The 13806-nt window shown below is 60.6% G+C and overlaps 1 protein-coding gene across 1 annotated transcript; it reads right to left on the bottom strand.

Moving 5' to 3' along the window:
* Window positions 1–268: 268 nt before the first annotated feature.
* IFI30 (IFI30 lysosomal thiol reductase) lies at window positions 269–7336 on the bottom strand. Its single transcript, XM_065422284.1, has 7 exons — window positions 7214–7336; window positions 3990–4172; window positions 3667–3741; window positions 2769–2864; window positions 2028–2180; window positions 754–822; window positions 269–343 (listed from the first exon to the last, which is right to left on the bottom strand). The coding sequence occupies exons 1-7, from the start codon at window positions 7334–7336 to the stop codon at window positions 269–271; spliced, it is 774 nt and encodes a 257-aa protein (XP_065278356.1).
* Between the last annotated feature and the right edge of the window lie 6470 nt (window positions 7337–13806).

Below are 13806 nucleotides of genomic sequence, written 5' to 3' on the forward strand. Positions count from 1 at the left end.
CCCCAGCCCAGCTCCTGGTGCTGACACCCTGCGTGAAGAGATCCTTCGAATTCCCATGTCCAAATTCAAACCATCTTGTGCCTTTTCTCCCATCAACCCCCCGCTCACAACTGAACTGCCCCCACCTGCAGCAGAGTTTACTGGGCCTGAGCCCAGAGCTGACATCATCATACCAGGCAAAAATCGATCCCCTGCTGCCTCTGGCTGTCTGGTCACCCCAACTGCAAGGCCAGGCGCTGGGGTGCAGGGAGCAGCCCTAGGCTGGGGGTTAATTCAGAGAGACTCGGTCTTCAGAAGCGCTGGGACTCAGCCCCCCGCCTTCGCAGGCATCTGGCTTTTCACCCTGCAAAGACAGAGCTCGGTCAGGGACCCCCACGACATTCCAGACGCAGGGAGGGGCGTCGAGAGGCAACGGCTGCAGTGCCGGACCGCTGGAGCACTAACAGCCTCGGCCCCTGCCACTGCCACTGCCTTGCGCCCCTCACCTCCAGCCATGGAGGCTCCCAGCAGCCCCTGGCCTTTAGCCCCAGTGGGCACCCAGCCAGGGAGGCAGGCAGGCTAGAGCTGCTTGTTCTTTGGGCGAGCAGGGCAACAGCTAGCCCAGCAGTTTCACCAGGAGAGGGGTGTCCCCGAATCTGGCTAGCGGGCAAGAGCTGGCCGAGGCGCTACTGCAGCTCGTTGCCCAGAGCCCAGGGAGCAGGGCACTGTGACTGTGCTACACTGGGAACAGCTGCATTACCAGGGTCCACTCACCGTGTACAGCTCACAAACCATCCTGAACAGAGCGGTCTGGGCTCGCGCCTGGAGAGCGTCCGTGTGTTTCTGAGCAGGAGAGAGAGAGGACAAATCTGTGTCAGCGGCTGGACAAGCCCATTCCCAGGCTCAGCCGCTGGCCGGAGAAAGCAGGCAGGGGCTCAGTAATTCCCCCAGGAGTCTCTTGCTAGGGCTGCTGCCTGGAACACAAGTGACAGCTCCGCTCCCGACACACAGGACGAGATGGAGTGAGATCGGACGGTGCTACTGGCTGCGTCGGTCGCTGCCTGCATGGTGCCCTCAGCATTCACCTGGGGCCCTGTTTCTTTGAGCAGCTGCAGAATGGGTGTGTTTCTTGTCAGCACAAAACCAGGGCTTGTGTCTGAGCACAGCGCAGCCTCTTGGGGGCTCTGGCCCGGGTACAGAACATGCAGCCCGCCAGGGAAAGCCAGTGTGAAATCCCCTTGCCCATGGGGGACATTGGTCACACCTGGGCCAAGCGGGTACGATGTGTTACCTGAGCAGAACGGCAGCATCAGACCCCACTTGGCCCAGGTGGAAGTGATGGTTCGTGGTGTGAGGCAGGGCAGTGCCACGCCTCAAGGGGACACAGCAGAACTGCCTGCAGGGAGCTCACACCGCACCTGGCTGGAGCCAGCCCCTCTGGTTCAATTTCATGAACAGATTCACCCCAAAGCAAATGGACATTTCCGGCCCCTTTGTCTTCACTGCAGAGGAACCAGGGGCAGCCAGACGAGGCTCATGCAGGAGGCAGCCGCAGGGCCTGGCTGCTGAGATAAAGCATTTCCTCAAAGACTCGGCAACAACTTTAACCCTTCGCGTCACCACAAAGTCAGGTTCTGCGGGTGCTTTTCAGAGCAATTTATTCCCTCCCAACTCCCACAATGCATTGCACTCAAGTCACCTACCCCAGCTAGATACCAGGTGCATGGGCTCCTTAGCATGAACAGGCATATGCTTTGGGATGCTGTAACACATGGCTCTGTGTGGGCCTGCAAGAGACTGGCCCTCTGGCTATGAGACCCACCAACCGCCCTGCATGATCAGAGTTCTCAAGGGCAGTAGGCCTGGGTTTTGGAGCTGAAGGTCCTAGGTTCTAGCCCCTGCTTCCCATGTACGTCTATTATCTGCAGCACATGGACTCTGCACTGAACTTCTGGCTCTGGTTGCTGCCTACTGATTCCTTGTGTGGAAATGCCCATGGGCCCTGCCAGCATTTCATCAGGAAGGCCACGAGGCACCATGTCTCCTACCCCATTGACGAGGATCCACGGCACGTAGTTATGGGGTGGGTTGAGGGCATCGGTCAGTTGAGCATTGTGATGCATCAGCTTGTTCCCCAGATCTCCTGTCACGCATGACTTGATCTCAGCCAGATGGACAGTTGGGGCATAGACCTGCAGGCACTGGGAGGGGAGGAGGAGTCAGAACCAGTGCAGAGAGCTGGTTACCCAATCCCCCACCACACAGGAAGGCTGAGGCTAGGGGCTCTTATCTGTTCTGAACTCATTAACCCACAGTGCAGGCTGGAAGCAGAAGGAGCCCTGGGACTCAGCCAGTTCCAGGGGCAACCCCCCCCCCCCCCCCCCCGCTCCCCTGCATAATGCTAGAGTCTCCAGACCACGTCCCAGTTCACCTGCCACCTGGGCGCTGCGGAGTGAGGGCAGGAGCCTGGTGGCAGCATAGCAGGGAAAGCGTCCTCACAGTCCACGTGGGATGGCTGAGGCATGGCTAGAAATGGACGTGGCCTTGTCACTAAGTTGCCAATGGCTACAGCCGGGTGTCCCACCAGACACAGACTGGCAGGAAATGCCAGCCCTTCCAGGCGCTGGGTCAAGACACTTGATCGGACCTGGGCAGGGGAACAAGGGGCAAGTGGAAGGAGCGTTACTGTGGGGTGGGTGCAGAGACCAGCTGGCTGAGGCAGCTCCCCCCCCAGGGCTTGAACCCACAGAGTTTTATAGCTCTGGGCCCGCCCAGCGCTGCCAACGTACAGCTTCAAGATTCTCGACCACAGAGCCCGCCGATTCCATGCAGAAGATCACAGGGAAAGAGTGATCGAAGTCCTTCAGCTGGTACATCAGGCAGGTCTGGAAGAGCAGGGCAAGCCACAGTGTTAGTGCCCTGAGCCCAGCAGGAATGCACCCAGGAGCCCTCCCTGAGGAGCCCAGAGAGGCTGTGCCCCTGGGGTTCTCCAGCCAGCAGAGCCCAGCGTGACCAGCTTCTCCTAGGGCGAGGGGAATGGCTGCAGGGGGAGCCCCGCACTTCACTGTCAACTGGGAAAGTCCTACGGAGTCCTTTCCCCAAGGCAGGACTACGCTGAGAGGCCCATAACGGGGCAGGTGAGGGGCACCCCCCCCCAATCCGCTATCTGTGGAAGGTGTTGCTGCTCTCTGACATTCACCCCGAGATGTCCTGGCTGACGCGCAGCCTCCCCATGGATCATACCTGGGTGCCCGGCTCCCGATGCCAGCGCAGCTGCCCCAGTGGTTCCTGGACTCTGCTCTGCGGGGCAAGGGGCCTCCTTGCTCCTTCCCTTGGGCCAGGGAGGACGTGAAATTCAGCAGCTCGTGTCACATGGTGACTATGCTGAGGCCACACAGGGGACAGGGCCTATTTCCACCCCAGGCTAGTCCAGTAGCAGAGCCCAGGCAGATCTCACCATGGGCCCCACCTCGGGGCCAGAGACGAGGGAGCCCTGCCCCCTCCTCCCCCACCCCAAGCACAGCTAATGAGTCCAAGTTGTCCCTGGCTCAGTGACACGGGGGTGGGGTGGGGTGTCCCATCACCTAACCAGGAGCCACTGTCTCCTTCCACCCCGCTATCCTGCACATTCCACAGGCAGCATCCCCCCCTCCCCAATCCTAATGCCGCGCCTGGGACCAGCCCCACCTCGATCATGTTCCCTCTGCACTCCTGTTCACCATGCTGACATTCGAACTGCCACTTCCCGCTGACGTTCTTCTCCTGCAAGGGAAACCGAGTCAGAGCCTAAGATAACACTACCCCTCCCCCCCATGTGCCGCCCCAGCACTCACTCTTCCCCCTCACCCCACAGCGTGTGCCCCACACCCCCAGCCAGGATCAGGGCTGTGGGGGAGGGAAGACCAGGCTATGACAGAAGAGTGCTGCAGCCCCTGCCCTTAGCTCAAACTGGGGTGCAGGTCCCTTCCCCCCCCCCCCCGCCCACTGCAGCCAGAGGCGCTGGCGCTTACCTGGGCATTTCCGTACGGCACCAGTGTGATGTCCATGATGTCACTGAGCATCACCCAGGTGGGGAAGAGCTGGGTGACCAGGAAGTTGCGGCAGCCCGGGCACAGGCTCTCGTAATACAGGCTCAGCGACACAGGGTTGGCTGCCTGGGGCCGGTGGTAGAATTTGGGGCATAGCTTCTCCACCTGCGGGCAGGGAAAGATACGGGGAGGGGGGGGATGAGCAGCAGGGTTAGGACAGACAGAACCAGGCCTGGCACAGACCCCGGACCGGCTGTGCCACCTCAGGGCTGGCCCTGCCCCAAAGAGCAGCCCCCAGCTCTGGTTCCGGCTCTGTCACAGACAAACTCGACGTGCACAAGGGGGTCATGAGCCTCCTGGGGCACGCGGAGGATAAACCTGGCCCTGCTGGGAGGCCCCATAGTGCTGCAGCAGCTGCTGGGCTTAACCCGCGTATGGAACGGCCGGCGAGGGACCTGGGGACAAAGTGCCTGCCCCAGAGGTGCTGGACGGACGGGACGGGGGTGCCACCTGGAGTCACGTTACTTTTTAAATAGCAACCAAGTGTTCTGGTGCCGACAGGCGCAGGGAGGGTCCCTGCCGGAGGACTTTGCTCTGCCCGGGCTCTGGCCTCCAGCCCAGCTTGTTTGTATTTGAGGGAACAGAGCAGGGAGACCTGCCAGCCTTCCCCAGGAGCCGGGCCAGAAGGGAAGTGAAACAGGACACCGGGGCTTTCAGTGGGGCTTTCTGGGGAGATGCAGCAGACCCTGACACACCAAGCAGCCGCTGGGGCTTTCCAAGGGGATTTCCTCAATCCACTTGGTTCAAATGTGCAGCTCTGCTTAGCGAAGCGAATCCACACCCCACGGAGGGATTGGGGGGTGGGGGAGACATCAAGGTCCAGAGCACTCGAGGGCTCTTTTCCTTCTGGGTCCGGGAGCACATTCAGGCCCCTGGACTCTCTCCTGCTTCAACGTCCCATCAGGCCCAGTTCCGGCCTCTGTTCGATGGGCCGAATCCAACCCAGCAACTGGGGAGTTAGCAGACAAGCCTGTGAGCAACACACGGCAGAGCCTGGCTCCCGTCGCCAGGCCGGGCCTGCAGGGCCCACGGGGACAGACCCCGGGGCTCTGGCTCCCGTCGCCAGGCCGGGCCTGCGGGGCCCACGGGGACAGACCCCGGGGCTCTGGCTCCCGTCGCCAGGCCGGGCCTGCGGGGCCCACGGGGACAGACCCCGGGGCTCTGGCTCCCGTCGCCAGGCCGGGCCTGCGGGGCTCACGGGGACAGACCCCGGGGCTCTGGCTCCCGTCGCCAGGCCGGGCCTGCGGGGCTCACGGGGACAGACCCCGGGGCTCTGGCTCCCGTCGCCAGGCCGGGCCTGCGGGGCCCACGGGGACAGACCCCGGGGCTCTGGCTCCCGTCGCCAGGCCGGGCCTGCGGGGCCCACGGGGACAGACCCCGGGGCTCTGGCTCCCGTCGCCAGGCCGGGCCTGCGGGGCTCACGGGGACAGACCCCGGGGCTCTGGCTCCCGTCGCCAGGCCGGGCCTGCGGGGCTCACGGGGACAGACCCCGGGGCTCTGGCTCCCGTCGCCAGGCCGGGCCTGCGGGGCTCACGGGGACAGACCCCGGGACTCAGGGACTGAACCTCCCCGTTAACCAATACCGACTCAGGGACTGAAGCTGAGAGGTTGGAGTAGCGCTGGGTCTGGGCTGCCAGTTTCTCAGCCCTGCACTCTGAAGCCCAAGCAGTGGCTGTGGTTGTGCAGCTTCAGGCCCCGCGCCCGCTCCGGAATGGGAGACTATTAATGGCTGCTCAGAGAGGCAGAAAAAGCAGAAGTATCACCAATGCCCCCACACAGCTGGATGGGGTGAGGGCAGAGCAGGTGGGAGCCATGGCAAGGGTGTGGGGACAGAGGTCAGGAGCTGCACTGCAGCAGCTCTCCCGTGGGGATGGCAGATGGACCAACGCTCCCTCTTGAGCCAGGGACCAGGGCCAGGTCCCCCTGCCCAGCCACCTCACGCAGCCCTGCAGGCTCTGGAGGTCAGTGCTGGACCTCTCCCCCGGGCCCGCCCACGTCAGGGGGCCACAGGCAGCTCTCCAGGTGAGGCGCAGGGTCAGAGTGCCCTGGAGCACCGAGCAGGGGCTACCCCCCACCCCGAGGCTCCCGCCGGTGCTGAAGGCCTGGGCTCGGTTCTGGGGGTGACTAAGGAACGGGGAGGTGCAGGGAGTTAGCTGGAGCTAGGATCTCCCCCCTTTTAGAAGCAAGAAACACTGTTCAGCACCATGAAGAGCTCATGATCCAGGCACTGCCAGCAGGATGCCCCGTTAGGCCTGGGCCACCGCCATGGGCAGGCACTGGCACTGCTACCACTGGAGCACAGGATAAAATCTTCCCGCTGGGTAAAGAGCAGGAACCAGACACATGCTGGGCACAGCAGCTGCTGGGTCCCATGTACAACCCATGTGTTCGGGGGGGGGGAGGGGGGTTGTGCAGGACAGCGCGATCTGCATGTCGCCAAGAGGAGCGCTTCTCCCAGTGAGGCACAGGAGATTACAGTTAAGAGCTTGGATCCTGGTGCCTAGATGGGGGCTGCTGGGCACATTCTAAGCCGGGCAGGCAGGAACTCAGGCTGGGGGGCAGGGGGTTCTCTCAGCCTGCTCCGCCCCTATCCTGAAGCTCATGGGGCTGGGGCTGCTGCAGTTTGCAGTGGGGAGCTAGCCCCTAGAGGCAAACCTTTCTCCCTTCCCCACAGCACCCAGGTAACACCTCCTCTTATGGACACATCCACAGCACAGGAGCCCAGGGGCTTGTGGCCCGTGAGGTTGCTTGGGGCAGGTTGGGTCCAGTTCTTCCCTGCTGAGCGGGTTGCAAGGCCCCAGCCCCGGGGGGAAGGAATCAGCACTGGCTGCCTTTTTCCCAGCCTTGCCCCAGGGAAAGCGAGGGGACAAGGGATGGGAAGGGACTTGCCGTGTTGGAGTATCAGTGAGTACATGTACTGCCCCGATTCGCCGGGGTCTGAGCTGGGTTCTCTGAGGTCAGGGTCACTGAGGGGGAGGCTCAGCTCAGCCTTGCTGTGAAAGGACTGGGCAGGTTCTCCTCTTTCCCAAGAGCAGAGAGCAGGCAGCTGCTGCCAAACCCACAGGACAGAGCAGGGCGAGATGCCAGCACCGCAGCCCCCGCTTGGAGCTCCCCGGGGACAGGCTGCCCTGAGTCGTCCCCCTTACCTGGCAGGCCACGGCAATCTTCCAGGAGCTGCACAAGAGCCTGGGCGGGTAGTTACAGGCTGGCAGGGAGTCCCCACCGCTCACAGCCCAGAGGGCCAGGGCAGCCAGCAGCCAGCGGCTCATGGTGTGATCAGCCTGGAGGGGAGCCAGAGTGAGCAGAGCTGGGGAAGGAGCCGGGACTTTCAAGGCTCTCTGGTCCCGCCCTCAGCTGCCTGCCTGCCCAACTCAGCCTGTTCTTCCTCCTCCTGTGCCTGCCCCACCTTCCAGCTCAGCTCCTGCTGACACCCGGAACCACAACCACATCTGGGCACCGGAGAGGGGGACAGGGTCCAGGGGACAGTGGGGACGGAATGAGCCGTGCGCTGACCACCTCCTGCACACACCTTTCGCTGTATGGGGGTAACGCCTCAAAACCCCAGAGAGGGGTCAGGGTGCTAGGTGCTGTACACCCCCCCAAAGGAGCGCTCAGTCTACGTGTAGGACAAGGGCGAGCGGGTGAGGCAGAAGTGGGATGGAGGTGAAAGCAGCAGGCTGGCAGGGCCCAGGAGGGCAGGACAGTGGTGCGGTGGAGACCGACAGGGAGGGGCTCCCTCGGTCCCAGGGCAGCATTGCCCGGAGCTGCCTGGCCCCCATTGTGCCTGTTGAAATCAGCAGCAGTCCCCCTGGAACGCTCTGATTCATAGATTCTAGGACTGGAAGGGACCTCGAGAGGTCATCGAGTCCAGTGCCCTGCCCTCATGGCAGGACCAAATACTGTCTAGACTCTAGACCATCCCTGATAGATAAATGTCTAACCTACTCTTAAATGTCTCCAGAGATGGAGATTCCACAACCTCCCTGGGCAATTTATTCCAGTGTTTAACCACCCTGACAGTTAGGAACTTTTTCCTAATGTCCAAATGTCCTGAGACCAGGAGGCTCCCTGGGCTGGGCTGGGGCCTGCTCAATGGGGGATTTGTTTGCACAGGAGGGTGCATCTACCTGTAACCCACCCCTGGGCAAAGGGCCCCTTGCTGCCTCCTCGGTGCTCCCAGAGCCAAGGCAGCTTCCCAGGTGCCCTGTGGCACAGGCAGCCTTGGAGGCAGAAGCGGAGAGCTGGTGCCCCCCACCCCAGCTCATGGAATCCGTGCCCCGGAGGCTCTCAGCCCCCCATGCTGCATATTGGGGGCAGGCTGGCAGCAGAGGGGTCTGCACAGCCATAGGCTCGGCCCCTCCCAATTCGATTAGGAACAAGGGGCCTCGGGCATTACCTGGCAGAGGCCGTTTTGAACTGGTGAGAAGTCGAGAGGCTCAGGATGTTTCCGGGGCAGAACAGCTTGTGTTGGCACCCTGGCCACAGGCTCCCTGTGCAACTTGTCCAGCCCCCAGGCAGGCGGGTGGCCAGCTGTTACTGAGGGCAGAGTGGAAAGCGCCAGGCGAGCCTGGGTGCAGGTCTATGCTGCGGTGGACACGGACACGCCCTGTGGTACGGCCGGTTCCATAGAGAAAATGCCACGAGTTACTGTCCCCAATGGTCATGGGGAGACTTTTCTACACGTGACCCCCATGCTGAGCCAACAGCCCCATCCCCCTTCGTTACCCTGAACAGTGACAGAGGACACCAAGCCCCAGAAGTGCTGGCGCTTCCCCTGGCACGTCACTGCGGCCAGCATTTTCATGAGATTTGAGGAACTTCCCACTTCCCTTTTCCAGGGAAAACCCATCAGCTGGCCACTTCCTGCCCTGGCAGGGGGGTCGGATTGTCACAAGCTTGTCTCCCCGGGTGCCACATCTCCACCTGCTCACTAGGGAGAGCCTGGGGCCCCAGCAGCCCCCAGTTAGAGATCCAGGGCCTAATGTGCATGAGACTCAGTGACTTTCAGTGGGACTTGTGCTCCTGAATCCCTTGGGCGCTATGGGACATCCACCCCATCACAAGCTGGCTGGGCACAAGAGCTTTCCACTGCCATGGGGGCCTGGATCCACGTCCTACTGGGGGGACACATGGAGGGAGCACATAACCCCATGCACTGCAGCCTCCTGGAGGCAGGCCTGGAGCTGTACAGCTGGACCCTGAGGGGCGGGTCTTTTCCCCGCGACTGACACCTTCTAAACAACTGGGCAGGTGTCTCCCTGCCAGAAACACCTGGAGCCCTGCAGAGGCGGTGGGTGCTGCCTGCCAGAGCGAGCGGTGGGGAACTCCCACACTGGGCCAGTTTTACCTGCTGTTCTCTGCAGCACAGGTAACCAGCCAGCTCCTGCTCCAGAGCTCCCCAGGGGGATAATGTAACCCTCGCTCTGGGGAAAAGGCAGGAGTCACAGAAAAAACTCTTGAAATTACAAGAACGTTTAAAAAGAATTACCCCCCCTCATCCAGCAGCTTCGTTCTTTCAGTTTATTTCTTCCTTTGTTTAAAGTACCGTACAAAAATGATCTGACAGTAACAAATCCTGGGCATACGTTAGCAAACGTGCACAGAGAACGGCTTCTGCTAGCAGACAGCAGAAATGGCGATTAGAGTATTTATTATTGCATATCTCGTAAGAGCTAAAACCTCAGGAGTGCTCACCAGCCAAGTTCCTGTCGGACAGAGCGCAAATCCCGGCGTGTCAGCCAGCCCCACCCCCCCAGCAGGCAGGGACCCGTGCAAGGAATTAGGCTCTGGTGTGCTCACAAACACGCTCTTTCCTCCAATGAAATTAGGCTGCAGGCTTAAAACAATCCGCCTCTTGACTAATGCAGCCCAGAGCTCCCCACAGAACAAGCCGAATTTCAGCATCCTGCACAAAGCCACATGGTCCTGGGGCCAAGGGGGTCCTAGGCCAGGGCTTCCTTTGCTGTCCCTCCCACCCAGGCTGTCTCTGGGAATCGGGCCTGTGTGCTCCTGCCCCCGAGCTTCCGCGTGCTGCAGGAGTGGCTCAGCTTCCCCCCTCCCCTTGTGACACTGCCCGCTCCCCACGCCCAAATCTCCTCTGCCCTGATGCCAGGGGAAGATGTGCACTTTCCTCCCTACCCAGTAATGCTGGCAGCGCAGTCACCAGGCCCATAGCAGAGGCCTAATGGATGGAGGAGTGGAGAGAAACAAGGGAACCAGCAAAGGGCCTGGCCAGGAACCGGGCACTTGGTCTCAAATCAAAGCCCCATTTCAAGGAGATATGGTCAATTTCTTCCACCCCCACATGGCAGCCAAGACCAAAGGGGAAGGCTGGCTGGGGGCTATTTCATGTTGGGCAGCCTGTAGAACTAAAAGCAGAACTAGCCGACTCCCTGGCTTGCAGCTTGACATTTGCCAGGTGGGACGAGGACACGCAGAAGATGGGCCTAGTAGCACAAGAGGTTCTGGTTCACACCTTGACCGACGTTGCAGGCAGAAGAGCACAACCAAGGGGATCCAAAAATAGTGTTCTCATGGATTAATCCAGAAGACGTAAACAGCAACAGCTAAAGCAAAGAGCAAATCACAACTGGCTTATTCCAAAGGAGCCGTGTCATTAAAAAAAAAAAAAAAAAGATTCAAGGGGCTTGTTCTTCCACTGGAGGAGGAGAAAAAGCCAAGTTTCTAAGAGCCAAGTCAGTCACCATCAGAGAAAGTAACCAGGGGAGAGAAGGGGGTGTGTGTGTGTGTTTCTCTTCATTGCATACTGGATTGGAGGAGAGCAGAGCCTTCCCTCTGCAACAGGTACAGGATGCAGCCACAGACCACGTTTCCATCCTCAGTAGTGTTCTAGCAACTCAGAAAGGGCAGTGCTATCAGACGCACCGAAGTAAAGCCATGTGTAACCACCGCTCAGAGCATTCACATGGAGCCAGCTCAGCTCCCAGGGAGCAAAGGGGGAATTTCAAATTCCCGAGGAGAAGCAGACTTGGGTTGGGCAGCGAGAGACCAGGCAAAGTGGGCAGAGGGCGAGACTCTCCCAAGGAGCTAGAATCGTCCATGCAGGGAGAGGCGGGTAAGCCCACCAGCGAGACGAGGGTGAGGCTAGAAGCAGAGGGGAGAGGTTTTCCGAATCTCAGCAGGATCCCAACACCCAACGCTGGTGGAGTTAACAAGGTGCTTCCAAACACGGGACGAGACCTGCACAGCACGGCTGAGGAGCAAGGAGCCGGAACGCAGCATCCCCAGCTGTGAAATGGATGTAGTGTATGTAACACCTGCCAGCCCGTGTGCCTCTACCCACAGCCCAGGTACTGTACCCTACCCCCACAATCCCGCCGTCTGGCGGCACAGGCTTCAGACAGTGCACAGACAGGCACTGAGCCAAGTCGCCACATTGCGGTGTGGGGAAGGCAGGGCACAAGCAGCGAGGAAGTAAGTGGCTAAGTATTAATACTAATATGTACAATAGAGGGGTCAATTTTTATGGCTTAATTTCTCAAAGAGCAAGTCAACTTTTGGGGGAGCAGGTAGGGTTGCCCCAGATTCTCAGGGGGTCTCGTGTGCTTTGCTGTCTCCTGGCGCAGGGACATGGACTCCAGCCAGCCAAAAGCTGGGGGTGAACTTCCTGACCAATTGAGTCACCATCTCCCAGGCCTCTCCCGAGGGAGAAAACCTCCCTGCGCCTCCCACCTACTGACAGCTGCCACGTTGGGCTAAACTCACTGAAGCGACTGGCCACAAACTCACTGGCTCTACCCTTCATTGCCCAAATCCAAACCTCAGCATCCCCCTGTGCCGGGGGGTGGGTGGGTGTCGAAGGAGCCTCAGCCTGAAGCTAACCCCCTTCTTGGCCCACACACACGGCTCACTTTGGCCAGCACGTGGCTGGGCCCAGCCGTGAGTCCTCCAGCCACTTCACCCCACCGGCGCAGAGTCCAGGGTGCTCAGACAGCCGAGCTCCGCCTGGCGAGGAGATGCCAGCACTCGCTCGCTGAGCCCCGAGTCCATTCCAGCCAGCGCAGGCACCAATGCCGTAGAGCACGTGCACCCACGTGAGAACAGAGACCCATGCTCACACCGCCACACGTAGGGCCACGTCAGCTCCTGCAATTCCTAGCGCCACGAGCGCCCAAGGCTGCCGCACTTGGCTCCACCCACACTGGAGACAGCCCCAGCGTTTACCTAGAGAGGAAACCAGGCCAGAGCAGCAGGGCATAAACAGCAGAGCCGATGGTGCAGGCATGGGAAGGGCGTGGGGAGTCGCGTGGTCGTGACAACGAAGAGCATCCAAGCCTGTGCCACGCCCCAGTGTCGCCCACACACGGTATGCACACCCCGCCCCAGCAGATCACACACGTGCTCCCTACACTGTCAGCTGAGATCTCCCACCCTGCTGCTACCGACACAGACCAAGCGTCCGCCTCCAACTGGGACAGAACATGGGGCCTTTGGGGACAGATCCAGGGGCGAGTGGCACCTCCCCACAGCTGGGCAGGCACAGTGCTGAGTGAGAGAGCCGTGGGATCCTGAGCATCACCCCTCAACCCCCCTGGTGCTGCCAGCCATGCTGGGGCCCACTGATGCCCGACACGGAGGGAGAGGTACCACATCCCGCCCAGAAAGCTTCCCAAACCATTTTGCTCTGTCGAAGAGAACCCCCCCGTCTCACCCGGTAGGTAACACTGGCGCCCTCCCCTGCCCCACATGGTCAGACCCATGTCCTGCACTGCTGCCTGGCTCAGGCATCATCAGGAAATACACAGCAATTCTCCTGCTCCCTCGTACTAAAACAGACAACTGGAAATATTACAGAAATCCCCCAGCTCCTTCCCCAGGGCTCAGCTCTGTGCCGGCTCCGTACAGTACTCAGGGGTAGAAGTGCTTCGGAAACAGTTGGCTCCGCATACATCGTTCTACCTCACGCATATACATTGCTCCGTGCCGAGGCCCCGGGGCTGGAGGGGCATGGCCTAGTCCCACCCTTCCCTTGCAGAGAGGGCCTCCGTCTGCATAGGGCTCGCAGCGTGTCTGACATTCCAGCCACCTCTGGCTTCCCGTTCTCCCAGGCCCAGGGATGCGCTCGGTCTGTGGCTGCCCGGGGGGTGCATGTCGTAACAAGGGTTCTGCATACGAACGGGCACTAGCAAGCAGCTGATAATAAAATAACCGTATTTACATGGCTACAGTTAGCTCTGACCAATGACACGAAGGAGACTCCCCCGAAGCAATGGAGAAGCACAGCTGTGCATCCCCCAGACGCAGCCAAGGGAAGCACTGGTACCAACACGGATTTCACAGCTTAGCTGGCACAACCAAGGCGAGGCAGGTGGGTTAGTAACGAACTAATCTAACGGAGCCTCCCCTGCAAGCCACATCCAGGGGTTACATGGAACATCTGGCATCTCTGCCAAGGAGCCAGCATGCCGTGCCCTCGCCAACCCCTTCAATGATCAAGTTCCCCCTTTTCTAGCTCTCTCTCTGGGAGAGGCTGGCACCCCTCGGACCAAAGGCCGGCGCTCACTCCAGGATTACTGAAGGGAAGGGAAAGGAGAGAACGGTTTTAGCAACGACCACTTGTGGTTCAGGAGAGAGCGCTGCCCGCCCCTTCCCAGCAGGGCTGGTCCCACCGGAGCTCCGGGGCAGGGGTAGCACCTCAGTTATAACGCGAGACGTGGCCGCTGGGCCGGCGACCCCACGGCACACACAGGAACTAGGAACCGAGCTGTACAGAGAGACA

Source organism: Emys orbicularis, chromosome 24, assembly GCF_028017835.1.
Source record: "Emys orbicularis isolate rEmyOrb1 chromosome 24, rEmyOrb1.hap1, whole genome shotgun sequence".
Lineage (NCBI taxonomy): Eukaryota > Metazoa > Chordata > Testudines > Emydidae > Emys > Emys orbicularis.